Source organism: Panthera pardus, unplaced genomic scaffold (genome assembly GCF_024362965.1).
Source record: "Panthera pardus isolate Hobbes unplaced genomic scaffold, ASM2436296v1 HiC_scaffold_21, whole genome shotgun sequence".
Classification (NCBI taxonomy): domain Eukaryota; kingdom Metazoa; phylum Chordata; class Mammalia; order Carnivora; family Felidae; genus Panthera; species Panthera pardus.
Genome location: NW_026526777.1, coordinates 50,383,313 through 50,401,248, shown reverse-complemented (window position 1 = coordinate 50,401,248; position 17,936 = coordinate 50,383,313). Strand labels below are relative to the sequence as shown.

Sequence of the window (17,936 nt, the reverse complement as noted above, 5' to 3'; positions counted from 1 at the left end):
TTTGCATATGCGTAGAACGTCTCTGTAATGATACAAAACACAGAAAATCAAACTGAGGAACTTGGGTGATTGGGGATCAGGAGTAGGAGGGAGACTGTGAACCTTTCATACATTTTATATTTTATTCTGTGAATCTATATTACACGATAATAAAATCACATAAGAATACAAAGATAGAAAACATCAGTCAGAGATAATAGGACAAAAGAGCATCGAAGAAAACGCATCAAAAGTAAAGACAGACTCTTTTCCTTTCTTTTAAGTCCCTTTGCAATATATCCTTAGAATTTCTAAAGTGTTATTAACAAACCAACACTCCTGCATTTATTTATTTGCTTGTTTATTTATTTATCTATTTATTTAGAACTTAAGTTTATTTATTTATTTTGAGAGAGAGAGATAGAGCAGGGGGTGGGCAGAGAGAGAGAGAGAGAGAGAGAGAGAGAGAGAGAATCCCAAGCAGGCTCCATGCTGTCAGCACAGAGCCTGATGCGGAACTTGAACTCACAAACCATGAAATCATGACCTGAGTAGAAATAAGAGTCGGACACTTAACTACCCAGGCACCCCCAAACTCCTGCATTTATAGAAGAAGTGATTGGCGTAGAAGGTGTAGTGGGCATAAGAGAAGCTGGCACAGTCAATTCAGGGTGTTCTGGCGAGTTCTGGCCATAGACATCATGTGAGGCTGCCGAGGCTACGTATCCTCTTATGGGGAAGCACTGACAATTTTTCCAGCTACTTCCCCACAGACTTTGACCTCTTGGAGGGCAGCAACTCTGGTTCCTAGTGAGTGAAGCATGTATACATTTCAATGTCTGACTGTTAAGAATGGGGAATTGGGATCCTTAGGGAATGTGGTGCTATGAGAAGGAAAATATGTATTGACATCTCAAGGGTACAACTTCCTGTTTGATGCTATTAGCATTATCTGGTAACAACAACGGAAGCGTAAAACATTGATATTTCAAATACTAGAAATTGAATCCCTTGCTAGCTAAAAGAGTTCCACTGATACTGGGTTTAAAACATAAACAAGAATCCTTTCTAGGTAGCATAGCCATTGTTTATATGCAAATGATGCTTAAGTGGCTGTTAGTGCAGAATACCTCATTTTTTAGTAGGCTGACCCCCCCATTATGTATTTGTATAATCCTCTATAATCCTTTTTTTCCCAGTGCAATGAAAACTTAAACCAAGCCACTTTCTATAATTACAGTGTAGAATTTAGAATATCAGAATTCGTTAGGATTTATGGTATAACCTCCCCTTTAGGGAGGCTGTGAAAGAGAAATTTTAGTCTATACGAGTACAACTCTAGAAAAATCTTGCAGTTCCCTATTCTCGTAACTACAAGGTATATATTCATATACCTACATGTTAATATATGCAAATGTCTCCGATTTGATTACCACATAGTCTTAACATTCTAGAACATATAATTTCTAATTACTAGAGGTGCTATCTTGCGGAAAGCTCATATCTCACAATGTATTCTTTTTCTTCTGATTGCACTGTATTCCTATCACACTGAATTAAAACATGAGTATGAAAGTCTACAAATGGTTTGGGTTGATGGGCTACAGAGAGAATCAATCTCCTTTTCTCCCTGAAGCCTCCTATGGGACTTTTTCTTTTCCTGAAATGTTTCTTTTGAAATTTTAAAATCCAAAAATTAAAAGGGAAAAGCTCAATGAAAATGGGTTGTAATTATTATTCAACAAAGAGTAGATGAGTATTTGTTTCAGTGCACATCTGGAAATGGCTGTTGGGACAGGGACAGTCACCGGTGTTTAATATGAATGAATGTGTTTTTGCTGTCATCAGCTTGATGCGGGCGCCATTTTGAGCCCCAGTGGTGTCCCATTAACCCTGTTTGCCCAGCAGAGACCTTTTATTTCCCAGGAGGAGGGGATAAATGGTGCTAACAGGAGCTACAGATTTGTTCCACTCACCCTCCAGCCCCTGCTTGGCACTCACGTCTTCTTGCCTAGGAGTCTTGAGATCCGTGTTCAGTTCAAGACTCTTCTTGTGAAGCTGTACTGCTCAGCCTTTAAAAATCCATGGTACTTCCTTGTCAACCCAGTCATCTCACAATTTCTTGTAATGTTATTTAAAATTTCAAGACAAATAGAAAAAAAATACTATGCCTGGAACCAAATTACACTCATTACAACACTGAGGATGCTTTCTAAAATTACACCTGCACCTCTCTGGAAATTTTGATACCTTGGGGAGGGTGAAGGAGGATGAAGAGTATGAGAGTTCCACCTGGGCACCATCTGGCAAGTTTAGCACTTCCACGGGCAAGTCCGGCTGGCCTCGGACCCCTGTGTGGGGTACAGCTGGGGTCTCCCTCCTCAGGGAACGGGGTTGGGCTGGTGGGGTGAGCTCAGGATTTTCCCCTTCTCTTACTGACCAGGAGTCCTCGTTTTTGTTTTCTGTTCTCTCCACCTTCCCCTTCAGAGCATTGTGTGCACTGGACAGCGTCAATGGCACCCACCCCCCTTCCTCATCCACTGCATCCAGTCGTGTGAGGTAAGCCTCCTGCTCCTCCCAGACCCACACCAGAGTGGTCTGGTCTGCTTCACTCATGGGGACCTGAGTCTTTCTAATGCAAGGTCTTGCTACTATGCCCTTGGTTTAATCTCTTAAATTTAGCTCTCTAATTTTCAAATTACAGATATTAGGATTTCTTTCTTTCTTTCTTTCTTTCTTTCTTTCTTTCTTTCTTTCTTCCTTTTTTCTTTCTTTCTTTCTTTCTTTCTTCCTTTTCTTTTTCTTTCTTCCTTCCTTCCTCCCTCCCTCCCTCCCTCCCTCCCTCTCTCTCTCTCTTTCTCTTTTCTTTCTTTCTTTCTTTCTTTCTTTCTTTCTTTCTTTCTTTCTTTCTTTTGTTCTTTCTTTATTTCTTTCTTTCCTTCTGCAAAATCTCCAGAGTCTCATTTTAAATGATGTAATAAAAAATAAGTTAAAAAGCAAATCAGAATGTTATACGGTTTGGGGATTCTGTAACTGGATCTTACTCGAGCTTAGTTAGATCAGAGGTTTGCAGACCGATGGTGGCCTACAGACAGGTTTATTTGGCCAGCACAGTCTCTGAAAACAATTCTGTTCTGGTTGCCAATATTTAAAAACTGGGGTTTCGCATAACATTTGTGTATGTATATATAACATCACACACCCACGTACATACATACTCCAGATAAAAATCAATATCAAACACTGCTGATATGTCTCTTGGAAAACAAGATATCTGGCACCGTGGCAACAGTTAGCTAGACCTGAGTAACAGCTACAGCCCCAAAAGGCAGCTGCTCTCTCGGTGAGCAAGGTGCTCCCCTCTCCCTGCGGCTCCTTACCTAGTGGGCATCCCTGGTTTATGTCAACTGCTTGGGGCGTGCAGGCATCTGTTTGCAACGTCTGAGGTAGACCTGTAACGCCCTGTTGGTTAACTCAAACCAGACCTTTACTTCCTCAGGGAATCCTATGTACTTCTTCACACAGGTTCCCTTAGCTAGATTAACGCGAGTTATTGCAAAGAAGAGTCAAGAATGAGTCAGAGCCTTACAGACAGAGAATGACCCAGGTATCCTGGCATGGGGAAGAGGGGACGCCTCTCTTCTCTCCCTAACCCCCCCCCCCCCACACACACACACCATTTAAGCCCTCTCACCCCAGGAATGGCCACTCAGTCACAGTAGGTTTTGCCATTCAAGTTTCTCACTGCGAGTAATTAAACCACTTAGCAGTGATGCTTGGGTAATTCTGGTTGCTCCTTGGGTGCTAGCGAGAGCCATTGAACTGCCCCTGATTTCTAACACCCTACCCCCTACACACGCATACAACCCACATGCTTATCTATCCCTCGATTCTTCTGTATCTCTGTTTCTCTTTATCCAGTTCTGGGAAACTGGGATCTACATGAGGCCAAAGAGGGGGAAAGGGTGGGGTTTGAGACAAAGGGAAAACTGGGTGGGGAAATGATACCAATAAAATAGCATTCTGAGAGTCCATCAGGAAAAACGCTAGTGGAGAGTGTGCTTTGTTACGGCGCGGGCCAACAAAACAGCTCATCTTCTGCCATCATTAGAAAAACAGATGGCAGTGGGGTGGGGAGGAGGGGCAGTGACTCATCCACTGGGCAGGGGGTAGAAAGGGGGAAGAGGAGGCCAAGGGAGGAGGGAGATAAACAGACAGAGGACTCAGAACTGGGAAGAGATCAAAGGGATCCTGAGAATTCCCTTCTGCTGCTTCCATGTGTGATGGCAGGAGGGAGGGTGGGTGACAGGGCTGGGAGCTGGCTTCCGTGTTTCCCGGAAGGTTACAACACAGAGCTTTCCTCGTGTGTCTTCCCCTCCTCCCTGCACCCCCAACACATCCTCCTGATCCCTTATCCTGAGCTTCCTAGGCTCCTGTCAGTCCCTTTGTTGATGTGACAAGGAACAAAACTCCACTCCCTCCTCCGATTCCCCTGCCCACCCACTACCACGCACAGCTGAGCCTCAAGTGGTTCTCAAAGTGTGGCCCCTGGACCAGCACAATTGGCATCTCCTGGGAACCTGTTAGAAATACATATTCTCAGGCCCCATCCCACACCTACTGGATTGGAGACTCTGGGAGTGGGGCCCAGAAATCTGTGTTTTTAACAGCCTCCAGGTGCTTCTGACGAGTTCCGAAGTCTGAGAGCCACTGCCGTGGCCACCATGGGAGGAGTCAAGAAGGTTCCCAGTCTGTGGAGCCCCAATTTGAAGCTCTCTTTGTCCGGGAGTAATTCTAGCCGACATTAATTCCACTCTGAGTATACTACAGTATTTCCTGGGGCTCTCTGGTTAGGAAAAGGTTTGAAAGGATAGGATTTTGCTTCTGGTGTCCCAGCAGAGGCGAGGAGGAGGAAAAAAAGAAAGAAAAAAAAAAACCACGTAAGGGTGGGAGGAAGAAGCAAAGAAAAAAGGAGAATCAGTGCCCACCGGAAAGGAAAGGAATCGAGTCAGACAGGGGAGGAGACAGGGAAGAAACTCTGAAGAAATAAGTAAGAGATGCAGAGAGGGGGTGAGACTGGGAGAGAAAGGGTGAGAGAGGCTGGAACTGGTCACTTGGCAGAAACCTAATTCTTTCCTGGAAAAAGCTAAATATATTAGGGGTAACTGAAGAGCGTCAAAGACAGACGGAGGGAAAACAGACGCAGAGGCAAGATAAACCAAAGAGGGCTCGGTGGATGAGAAGTTTTTAAAAAGTGCTGCACAGAAATCTGAGCTCAAATTAGACATTGGTTCCCCGGTATCTAGAAGGAGTTTTCCTTTTTTTTTTTTTTTTTCCTCTACGATACCGAGTATAACTGTGAGATGTCCCCTTCAGACATCCCGCCTCAGCAAAGCTGAGGACCTCATACTTCATTCCGCTCAGTGAGCCCAGGACAGTGAGACCATCAGCTCGCTAGCCTACCAACCATGTCCCCCTTCGTGTCATTTCTGCTCCTTGGTGCCCTGTCCCCTTTGCCACGAGCTTGGGCTTTCTGCCCTCCATCATTCTATGCCTCTTGCATTCTTTAAGAGACAGCTCTGAGGTTTTCTCTGCCGGCTCCTGTGTAAATAACGCCGCCTTCTCATCGTCACCTGTGTTCCCGTTGTCTGAGCCAGAAAACGTGCATACTACGTATCTGCAGCCCAGACCTGTTCGTACATTAAAGTAGGGTTTTCTGGTTGTTTCTCGAAACTCAACCTGAGCCTCCTGGTGTTTTCTAGTTCTTTTGTAAGCTACGCATGAGCAAGGAATGGTAGCTTTGTGGGTGGAGAGATTTTGGACAGCGTAGGTTCAAATCCTGGGCCGGCTGAGCGGTGTGAGCCTTCGAGTCTTAATCGGTGTTGGCAAGTGAGGACAACAAAGCTATTTTAAGGAGCGGTGGCAAGGAATTAATGTGATAATGTACATGAAGCGCTTAAGCATCTGCCCTGTCTGGTTCATAGTCAGTGGTTATAAAGTAGTGGCATTTGTTGTGAACCATTAGCCACTTTGTGAGCACTTCCTGAATGAGTAGAGCAGAAAGCACAAGGCTGAAGTGCTGATGTGGTCTCTAGAGGCGTAGGTGCAAAGTCTGATCAGAAAAGGGACAGAACAACGGAGGGAAGGGAAACCGGCCATTCCCGTGGGAAGACTCCTGAGACCCGTAAGTCACAGACCGCTTGGAGACGGCTGCCGTGTCCACTCAGTCACCAGGTCAGTGGTGAGCCGATCATCACGTGAGCAGCTCTCCACACCCTGCTGTCGAGCCCCTCAGCCCCCCTCGCTAGGGCCTCAGCATTCCCTACCTGGGCTACTGCATTGGGCTCCTAACTGTTCTTCTTACTCCCAGACCGGTGCTCATTAAAATTACAGACAAGTATACAAATCGTCTAGGACAACTGTGCAGAAAACAAACACTTACTCTGCCAAACGCTCGTCCAATAAAGTGTACTCTTTTCCTGGCATGGCAAGAGAAAGAGAGAGGGAAGGGGGCGTCTTCATTTTGTGGGTGATAATTCTATCCGCGAACACTATGATACTGTCAGATCACATGTGTTATCCTCTCTCCCTCCCCCCCGTTCCTTCCTTTTCTTCCTTCTTTGCTCTTTCATAAAGTCCTATTTATTAATTCTGCCAAAGTCCACAGCCCTAGGTTCCACTTAGACTAAGAACACCTTGTGTTCCAGGGAATGCGGCTGGGAATAAAGACCACACTCGCGGTCCCTTTTTGGGTAGAAAAGATTAATTTCTTTCCTGCTGGATGATTAAAATTGAGTGCCCATTGACCTATGTTTTGGGGCTGCTTTTTCCACAAGCGTGTATTTCCTGCAAGTTTATTGTCAGCAGCCCCCATTTGGGATTACGGTTTCTGATATTCTCTCTTCAGCCCTTTGCTGTTTTGTGTAGAGTTGTGCCCTTCCTGTTCCAAACGCGGGAACTGTGAAGGACAGAGGCAGAATTGTGTTAGAATAATTAGGATCAAGTGCCGACTCTACACTTGCTAACTATGTGGGGACAGGGTCTTATTGATATAATTATATATATATTAAGACTGACGTGGGGCAGCTGCATGGCTCAGTCGGTTGAGCATCCGACTTCGGCTCAGGTCATGGTCTCACAGCTTGTGAGTTCGAGCCCCCCGTCGGGCTCTGTGCTGAAAGCTCGGAGCCTGGAGCTGCTTCGGATTGTGTGTCTCCCTCTCTCTCTGCCCCTAACCCACTCGCATTCTGTCTCTGTCTCTCTCAAAAATAAATAAACATTAAAAAAATGAAAAAAAAAAGACTGATGCAACAGTCAGCTTACACCCAGTTTCTATCGTTATGAGTGTTTATTATTTACTATAGGTAGCCATGGTTAATTGATGTTCCTCAGGCTTCCAGTAAACTTAGGAAGCCTTTTAAGATTCCTAAGGAATTCCTTGGGAATTTCAAGGGAGTCTGTCTGGGCGTTAGCTGCCCTTTCTGCTAACAACTCTTATACATACACTTGCAAATGCCTATCACTTCACTTACCACATCGTTTCAAGATTATTGGATAGATCCATCCTTCCAACAGACTACAAGCTCCCAAGTGGTCAGATGTGTGCTTTATTTCCTTTTGTATCCCTCTGAAACATATAACCTAATTCTTCAGTGACACCTGCTTCTGTGCCCCTAAAGGCAAGGACAGAGATTTGAAGGTCGAACCTTGACTTCCAGAGTCTTAAACTGAAACAGATTGGATCAGGCTTCTGAGAAGCAGCGCAGTGGAAGTAAAGGCAGGGAAGAAATAGGAGAAGTGAAGAACAAAAACCCTGCCGTGCACAGAATCCAAAGGGCTTGCGACAGATCCGGTGAGGGCCACGTGGACTAGCAGAAGAAAGGCCGTCTGGGGCTTAGAGGCAGGCTTGAACCTCGTTTCCATCCTTTATCGCACGACTCCTTGGGCAAGTGAGCTACCTTCTCTGAATCTAAGTTCCCTCAGCTTTCAGTTACATGGATGTAATTTATCTTTCAAACTTGTTGGTCAGAAAATTATGGAGGCACAACCCACGGGGATGTAGTTTGGGGCCTTCCGAGAGGTCACACTTCAGTAAGAGTGTGGGTCATGCTAATTCAGAAATAACTGCAACCCTCCCCCCACCCCCCCAACCCTGTTTCTGGGAATTTTGGATCTGAATCAAAAGATTAAGATTTTGGTTAGATGTTTGATCTTAATCGTGCCCACGGGTCCTTCTCTTAAAGAGCCACTCTTCCGGTTTGTGGCCTCTTCGGTTGGCCTTGATGTCTTACCCGGTGGATGGGTTACACTTTGGGAATCTGTTGGCACTGTCCTTCCTTGGCGTCAGTTCCAGGCCGGTCCTGCTTTTGGTTTTACTACTTTCATCCTGGTCCCAGCTGGCAAGAGAAAACTCAGACTAAGCTAGGGTAGATAGGAGAGTCGGAACATGATAAAGGGAGCCTATTGTATGAATGTTCATTAAACAGCAATTGAGTGTGTGATAAACGTTAATGGGATTTCATCTATCTGTAATACTGAGTGGCTTCTGTTTCAGAAGGAAAGTTATGGTTTTTGCCACTGTTCTTTTTCATACGCCAGTGACGGGCAGGACCCACGTCTGTGCATGTACCCTGAGGGGGGAAGGGGCCAGGCAGATCTGGAGGTAGATTTGGTTAAGGATTGCTGATGAAGATTCTCTGATGCCCTATCTAAGCCATTCTGATGTTCTTGAAGGAATGAGGAGCCCTTAGAAAACTGGAAGCGAAGCTGTGCGGTATATACTGTTTCACTCAACCGACTGAGCCACCCAGGCACCCCAATATATACCGTTTTAAAGGCAAAGGGGGTTGAACAATAATGGCTATGTGCCTGCAAGTTTGGTTTTCTACCAGTAACAGTTCTAAGTTCCAAGTCCATGTCCTATACTTAAAGGAACATGCCCTCCCTTCCAACTGTCTTGTTTTGTGACAGAATGATTTGTCAGAGAGATAAAGGAGAAATCACTTCTTTTTTATTTAAAAAATTTTTTTTTCATTTTATTTATTTGAGAGAGAGAGTGAGAGGATAGGGGCAGGGGAGAGAGAGAGAGAGAGAGAGAGAGAGAGAGAGAGTCAGTCTTAAGCAGGCTTCATGATCAGTGCAGAGCCCGATGCGGGGCTCGATCCCACGACCCTGGGATCATGACCTGAGCTGAAACCGAGTTGGACACTCAACCGACTGAGCCACCCAGGGGCCCCAAGGAGAAATCACTTCTTAAACCTAGCAGATGTGTCATACTAGGTCAAATGAGGTACTCCCTCTACCCCATTTAAGATGGCAGCTAGGGAGTTTGACCATAACACGGATCTTTACTGTGGATTGTGCCGAATGGGGTGGCGCATTCAGTGGAGCACTCAAGGCTTCTTTTGGCTGCACCCCATCTTTACTGATTTGACATGGGCAAAGGACTCGGTGGGTTGTTTTGATTAAAAATGTGCTTAATAATTACCTGGGGTTCTTACTTTTAAAATGCAGATTCTTAGGTTCTGCCCCTACCTCCTCATTCTTACATATCAAGTCTGGTGTGAAGTCCAAGAATTTGCTTTTTTTCAAAAATTTTTTTTAATGTTTATTTATTTTTGAGAGAAAGAGAGAGCACAAGCAGGGGAGAGGCAGAGAGAGAGGGAGACACAGAACCTGAAGTAGATTCCAGGCTCTGAGCTGTCAACGCGGAGCCCGATGCGGGGCTCAAACTCACGAACCGCTAGATCATGACCCGAGCCGAAGTCGGACACTTAACCAACTGAGCCACCCAGATGGCCCAGAGAACTTGCTTTTTTTAATTTTTTAAAATTTTTTCACTAACGTTTTATTTTAGAGACAGAGACAGACCATGAATGAGGGAGAGTCAGAGAGAGAGGGAGACACAGAATCGGAAGCAGGCTCCAGGCTCTGAGCTGTCAGCACAGAGCCCAGTGTGGGCTCTAACTCACGAACCGTGAGATCAGGACCTGAGCTGAAGTCAGACGCTCAACTGACTGAGCCACCCAGGCGCTCCAAGAATTTGCTTTTTTTTAACAAATGCCCCAGGTGCTTCTAATACAGGCAATGCTTAACTGCACTTTGAGAAACACTGGGCAGGAATAAATACACTCATAGATAATAGTATCCAGCAGTACCTTGTATCTTGGGACAAAGGATGTGTCTTTCGATAGTTCTTGAAAAAATGAAGTCACCTGAAATAGGATGCAGTTCAGAAAGGTCCAGGATAGAGGTACAAGCATCTGGCCAATAGTAATAAAACTAAAATCCTTAGAAGCCAGAGAACACTGGAGATTGTCTTAAAATTAGAGTGAAGAAAAATTTTAAATTCTGTCTCGTCAGGGGTACACAGCACCTTAAAACAACAAGCTCTAGGACAGTGAGTGGAAAGGGGACCAACGGAAAACCTGAGGGTCTCCTTGTCTTTTTTATTCTTCTCATTACTGGTCTGATCCTATTTTCTCTCTCAGTCTAGCTTCTGTAGCATAGCCATTAGAAAATCCTGAACAGGTTGAAGTAACAAAAATAATATCAAAAGATTGATAATAACTCCTTTGGGGAAAAAAAATCCAAAGAAACTGGGATTTTTAAGCCAAAGAAGAGAAAGATAAAGACTCGTGTAGTAAATATTTTCTCTACAGAAGAGTTCACAGTCACCCCCTCCCAGTAACAACGGCACATTAGATAATGGGTTTGAGAACCGAATGAACTATTTAAGGCTGCGTGAAATATCCTGGAAGTGTTAGACTTTATACAGGGTTATAAAGACATGTGTTTAAAAGGCATATTAGCCTTGGGAGCGTTGAAAGGGGATGTGTATTGTCCTCTCTCTGACACGGTTAAGTTTTCTGCTGCCTCAAACACAGAACATGGTTTGGTATTCTCTTTCCCTGCAGATCTAGCATGCCATGGATTTAAATGTAAATATATTGGTGTTTTCTTAAAGCAACTGGTAGAGATATTTTTATGTATCGTAACTGTAGGAGTACACCCTTGATTGGAATTTGTATAGGAGGGAATTGGGAGGTGGAAAGACCCGGTGAGGAGGAGTTGGGGACGAATTTAGCTTCAGCAGAGTGGCTACATTTATTTAAATGTAGGTGGGCAGTTGTATTTTTTTTACACATTTAGTAGTTGATACCGACAATGCTTCCATCACTAATTCCTTCCATCTGCTCCACCATTCCTTGGATTCTTTCTTCTGTGTTGTCTTGGACCACTCCCCCTGCCTCCCTTTCACTATTTGTTATTTCTATTCCAGATGCTAGCCCTGTTAGCTTGTGCTTCTTGATCGCTCATGGGCACTGCCTGGCTTTACTGCTGTCAAGTCTATGGGATGCAGGGGCCAGTGTGTAATTCATGAGGTGGAAATGGTGGCATGAAAATCAAGGTTTTATTGTACCGTTTTTTCTTGCCCAGAGTTTGAGCCAAGAGAGAGGCACTCGAGTCTGACTAAAAAATCCTGTTCTAAGGGATATGCTTTGTTCTGGGGCTCAGACTGTGTACAGCTCCGATTGAGATGATCTGAGGTCAGGGATGGGAGAGGCTGGCAGTGTGTGTGTGTGTGTGTGTGTGTGTGTGTGTGTGTGTGTGTAAATAGTGATAGTTCTTCATATCCGACCAGGTGAAGCTCCACGGCAGGGTGGCAAAACTTATCACCACAATCATAAATTTGAGGGATCTTTATTCTTAAAGGTGAAATGAAATGTGTGAGTGTCTGGGAGGCTCCGGTGCAGAAATCCCACATTCCCTGTGGCAGCTAAAGTGGCTGGCCCTCCTGCAAGAAAGCAGGAAGGAACATTTTCTCCCAAGTGAAATATTTGAAGACCGAAGTGACTCAGACAGTTTTGTATTTCACCCATAGAGCTCTCTGAGACTCAAGTGGGGCAGCGTGGGCTGGCCCGGCACCTGCAGAGATCCAGAATACACCAGGGCCCCGCCTGAGGTGTGCCTGGACACCTGTCAGGAGGATTCTCAGCTCCCACTCTGGGTGCAGATGCCCTGGGGAGGGGGTGGGCAAGCAGTTGTGCGGGCCCTCCGGGTGGTTCCAGTGCACTCCTGGGTTTGAGACCTGCCTGCAGAGCTGGAATAGCTCAATAGTGACCGTTGTGGGGGCTTGAAGAATGTACCAATGCCTGTCTGATTTGAAACCTCTCTCCTGGGGCGCCTGGGTGGCTCAGTCGGTTAAGCGTCCGACTTCGGCTCAGGTCATGATCTCACGGTCCGTGAGTTTGAGCCCCGCGTCGGGCTCTGTGCTGACAGCTCAGAGCCTGGAGCCTGTTTCAGATTCTGTGTCTCCCTCTCTGTCTGCTCCTCCCCTGTTCATGCTCTGTCTCTCTCTGTCTCAAAAATAAATAAACGCTAAAAAAAAAATTTTTTTTTAAAGAAACCTCTCTCCTTTTTTCCCCTCAGCCTCATGGTGAAACCTGTCCAGCCATTCTTTTCTCATTTCTATCCTTAAGATTCATCTCTAAGACTATGCTCTTTAGAAACGCCATGCCATCACCAGATAGTCACAAATTACTTTGAATAAATGCCCATGGCTTGAAGTTCGAAGTGTGACCAGGTGGGATGAGTACTGGTTCTTCAAAAAACTCCAGAAACCCCCCCCCCCAAAAAAATCCCCAAATTCTCACTTGAGTATGTCTTTATAAATTCCTTAGTAGAAAGAGAAAAATGAATCCTTTTTAGGATATCTGTATGCAGAAATCCAAACGTTCTATTCCAACTTCATGACTTGCGCCCTGTGTGGTTATGCCGTAGTTTAACTTCTCATTCCCTTTCCATTTATATTTTGTCATTTAAATAATAGCCAGCAATTAAACCTCTCCTTGCCACGTTTTAGCTGTTTACAGATCAGATATAATAATCATTCCTTCCCTGCTGGTTCTCAGAGGACACATCATATGGGCTTGCTTGTCTTTTGCATTCTTGCCAAGTCCTTTAAGATCTATGGGTGAAAAGGGACCATAAAAATGTTAATTATGGCAGGAATAATAACAGCCCAGATGCCAATAGCAGGGACAGCCACTCCGCTTCTGGTAGGGATAGTGTAGGTTCTTACAAATCTAAATCTAAATATGTGTTAGCCGTGTTAAAATCCAGAGAAAAATGGAAAATTAGCTTAAGTTGGAGCTGCCTTCCAGGCACAGCGACTGCCAAATTCCGATCCCCTCGAGATTTGTTTGTGAACGTCGCTGCCAGTTTTGTGCAATCTCTGCACGAGGCTGAAAAATCCGGGCATGTCTTTGGGCTTGTCCAGAGTTCTATTCGGTTCAGGGCTCTACTTCAGATCCTCCAGCTGGAATCTCTGAAAATCAGACTCCAAATGTTAATCAGGACTAGGTTTTCATTTTGAAAGCTAAAACCATTGTGTTTTCCCTCCCCTCACTTTTTAAAAGAGTGAAACACGGAGAGCACGACCCATGCAAATTGTAAAACCTCATCTAGATTAACAACATTCAGGAGAATTTATGCCTCTCTTAAACTCCCCTGGAGCCACGCCGTGCATCCTGGTGGGCTTTCTAAGGGACTGCATTTGGCTTTCTTTGTCTTCTAGGCTTCCTGGGTGGCCGGCTTTCTCCCTCTGCTAATTCTCTTTACGACATCCGGGTTGTCCCTTTGTCTCCTCCCACCGCACCCTTTTCCTGATTTCTCTGTGCTTTTCCCCCTTTTTTTCTGTTCTTTTTCTTTATCATCTCTAGCCTGGGCTTGAAGGCAGCGTAAATACTACCCGCCTGCAAAACTGGCATCACAGAAATGCTACCTTCTTTTCTTTAACCCACCCGACCTTCCAGATTCTTCCCGATGATTATAACTGAGGTTAGAATTAGCAGCAAGCAGATATAATCAGGTTCTATACGTAAAAAACTCTACCCCTTTTCACTTTGCACAGAGACATTGTTCCCCTACCACTTCTACGTGTGCTTCTAAAATGTGTTTTAACACAGTTAAGCACAACTCAAATACATGCACTGAGACTGTTCATGAATCTATAGAGCATTGGTTAGTATACTATCTACCACCATGATCACTGGCACAACGTCTTTATTAAATAGTCGTAGAAGCAAACTCTTTCAGAAAGTGCATATAGTTTGAGTCATTTCTAGTTCATTCTACTAAAATCCACATTTCTTTCAGGTGGAATTATTTGATTATATGCTTTATTGTAATGACTGAGTAGCAGCAAGTTATGCTATTAGACATCTTACCTTACTTTTTAGTCTCTAAAGTACAGATGTGTACCTATACGCATGTTGTGTGTGTGGGTGTGTGTGTTTGTGGGTCTGTTGTTCTGACTAACCCGGTGGTGAGTAATGACAAAGAGGGTGACACTCCCAAGTTGATTATTTGCAAATTGCAGCCAGCACCGCATGTAGAAGAAAAGCTACACATCTCAACCCCAGACTAATGGGTTTGAATCTCAGCTCCACCCTTATTTGTTTTATTTTTGTGTAATATTTTTTAAACTGAGCTTTAATCCTATAAAAGTAATACCTGCACCTAGTTTAGAGAGAGCCATTTGGCACCTCTAGTTTTATTTGGAAGATGAACAGTACCTGCCCCTCTGCCATCTGACCTCAGGCTCTCTGGGCAGAGGGGATCCTTTCGTGTCTTCTTTCCTTCTTTGGTTTCACTTCTTTGATTTCTTCTGGAAATTACATCTGTAAACATCTGTATCTACACACACATATCTATTTAATAATTCTTCTGCTAATCTTGATTTTCTTTTCTCAATTAGGACATTATTAACTGACTTCCTAATATGGAAGATGAGTTTGAGCTCTCTGAGACCATCGCTCACTCACACACACACACACACACACACCCCTGTACTGCTGCCGGTAGGGATGCCTGACACTTCTAATTCCTTAGCTTTTCTGGGGTTCTATTTCATTTCAGACATTTAGGTACCTGTTTTCTCAAATTTGTGATATCAGTTCCTGCTCGCCCATCCATTTTCCACCCTCCTATGTGTTGAATTCTCGATTGGCTATCATTCTCTCTCATATCCTCTTTTCTTTTGTAAGTTCTTACCTTTTTGATTCCTTTCTGGTCATTTGAGTGGGGTGTGTAGAGGGAACTGATATAGAAACAAATTCAATTCCTATGTTTTACCAGCAACGAGCCTGGGACATAGTACGTGCTCAGTGAGCAGCACACTCTTACTACCAATTCCTTCAACAGAGTTTATGCCTCTGTGGAAGGAAAAAGACGTACCTGGCAGAGACCACATATCTTTTTTGGTATCTTTTCCCTGCATTGTCTTTTCTAACTTCTTATTTCAGCCTAAAGCCAAGCGGAAATCTCTTTAAAGGTAGCAAACTCCTGAAAGTGTAAGTTTTAGATTAAGAAGCACTAATTCACAGAATAGACATTTATTGCATATGCATGGTATGAGACTCTAGGGATGTGAAGTGAAATGAGACAGGGCTCCTGTCTCCTAGGAACCCCCTGTCCGATCTGCGGGAGAGGCATGCTCAACGTGCTGTGGGAACAGTACAAAGAAAGTGGTTGCATTTGCTTACGGAGCGGGCAGGAAGTAGGTGGGACATCAGATTTGGGAATAATTTTATAGCAAAATGGCACTTCTGTGGGGCCTTGAGGGATGTAATAATTTCATCAGTTGGAGGTGAAAGCCCTGTGGGCAGGGAGGATAGTATAAGCACAAGGCACGGGGGTTGAAAACACAGAGGATTTCTGGAGAAGCACCAGAGGATGGGATATGTGGAGACTACAGGTGAGGCTAGAGAGGCGTGGGCTAGATTAAAAAGAGGCTTGAATGCTGTCATGTTTTGGATACAAGCTTTATTCTGGAGGCATCGAAGAGCCTCACTTTTTTGTTTTTACTGGAGACGGCAAGATCAGGTATGATACACTGTTGGAGATGAAGCCCATGGAGAAGAGACAGGTGATCAGTAGACTGGTTAGGAAACAACGTCTGTATTTTAAGAGAAGGGATGAAAGCCCAGACTTGGCTCCTGGGTGTAGAGATGGAAAGAAGTAACCACTGAGGGGTTTCCTTTGAAGGCATCATACTGATTCTAGAATCACATCCTATAAGGAAGATGAGGTTCTGTATCCAAGTCACTGGTGCTTGGGTGGTTAGTGAGTGCCATTAACCTCTGTAAAGAAAAAGAAGTAGGCTTGTAGGAGGGGATGATGGGCTTGGGCTTTAGACGGGGTGAGTTTAGTGGAATTGGAAATAGAAGTTCAAAACACAGTCTCAGTTGGTGACTTAGGTTGAGAAAAGAGGAAAGTAAGGATGATGATTGAAGGTGGCAAATGGATGAGGACATGCAAGGCATTTGAATGGGGACAAGAAAGAAAAAGACCTGGCAGGTGATAATAAGGAAGAACAGAGGAAGTGAAGCTAGTCAAGGAGATGGGAAGAGAATGATTGGAAAGGTAGAAGGAAATGAAGGAGAGAGTGGTCTCAGAAAAACTGTGAAAGAAGAGAGACTTCCGGAGAAGGAGATGGTGAATAGCGTTAACTGCTACAGAGTAGACAACAAGTTGATTATTGACATGAGACCACTAAGTTTGTGATTTAAGCACTCACTGAAATCCCTGGCACAAAGGTAGCAGTGGGGCAGGGGAGAGGGCAAATGGGTTGAGAAACGGATAAGAAAGTTGGTGCAGCAAATAAAAATTATTGTTTCCAAAAGTTGGCCAGTAGAAGAAGTGCCATGGGCTGTCATTTAAGTGGAAAACAGTGTCCATGGAAAAACCTTTGATGTGGACGAGACTTGAATGTATTTATTGGCCTTGGGTAATAATCTGGTTGACGGACTGGAGACCCAAGGTCTCCAAGAGAGGATAGAAGGGATTACAAATGCTCTGAGTCAAGTGAGAAGGCAGTAACAATGACTAAAGACAAAGTTTGTAGAGTAGCAGGTGGAATTCTAGAATCCAGGGATTCCATGTACAACGGTTTCTCATTTCGCTGTGCGAACTTTCCCATCTCAGCCGATGCCAACTGCATACTTCCAGTTGCCTAGGACAGAACCCTCGGTGCTATCTTAATTCCTCTCTTTCTCTCACCCTCCACATCCAATGCATCAGGGAATCCCAGTAGCTACTAAAATGTATCAACAGTTCATCCACTTTTTGCTGTTCCAACTACCTCCACCCTGGTTTGAGCTGTCATCATCTGCTGCCTGCATTGGGGCAACAGCCTCTTGGCTGGTCACATGACCACCGCGTGGTCCCTTCCCAGCTCAGCGCCAAAGGATGCTGTCAAAATGTACGTGAAAGCTACGCAGGCCTCTGCTAAACCCTTCTAACCATGCTCCTTTCACTCAGAGTGAAAGCCAATGGCTTACAACGGCTCACACAACCCCCCAGATGTTCCCTCTCTGACCATTGGGTTGAAAACTATAGCTATCCTGACTCCCTCATTCTCACCCATCCCCCAACACAGAGCAGTCCTGCTTCCCTTACATTGTCCTGTTTCTTATAAGACTTTCTAATTTATGAAATAATGACTTGTTATCTTTAATGTCTATTTTCCCCCACTGGGATTTGAGCTTCACAGGGCAGAACTTTTTATTTATTTTATTCACTGTTGTATCTCGTGCGTAATGAAGTGTTACAGTGTCTGGCGCATGGTAAATGCTCAATAAATACCTTCTGCACAGATGAATGAGGTAGAAAGTTATGGGCAGCCACACGTGTGGGAGAGGACTAGCAGTGGCTTAACAACCTTGAGCAACTTGATTACTTAGGGGAAAAGGACAATTTTGCTAACTCGGGAAGAGTAACAAGGTTGCCAGGAGACCCTGAGTTTTTGATTCCTTTAAGAGTCCTTTCTACTGAACGCTTTTTGGTGTTAAGTCTACAGTCGGCATGGCCCCGGCCTGGGACTTTGGGGATGGATGAAATCTGGTTTCCCAGGATCCATTCAGCTCTTTGAAGGCTGTTTGTGCGCTGCGGAG

At 44.6% G+C, this 17,936-nt stretch overlaps 1 protein-coding gene across 4 annotated transcripts in view; it reads left to right on the top strand.

Moving 5' to 3' along the window:
* The window catches only part of PAPPA2 (pappalysin 2), a 274,087-nt gene that overhangs the window by 232,311 nt on the left and 23,840 nt on the right, over positions 1-17,936 (top strand). For all 4 annotated transcript variants that reach the window (XM_019425665.2, XM_019425675.2, XM_019425648.2 and 1 more), the window contains one exon: positions 2,467-2,538. In XM_019425665.2, coding sequence (XP_019281210.2) covers positions 2,467-2,538 — 72 coding nt within the window. The remainder of the gene's footprint in view (positions 1-2,466; positions 2,539-17,936) is intronic.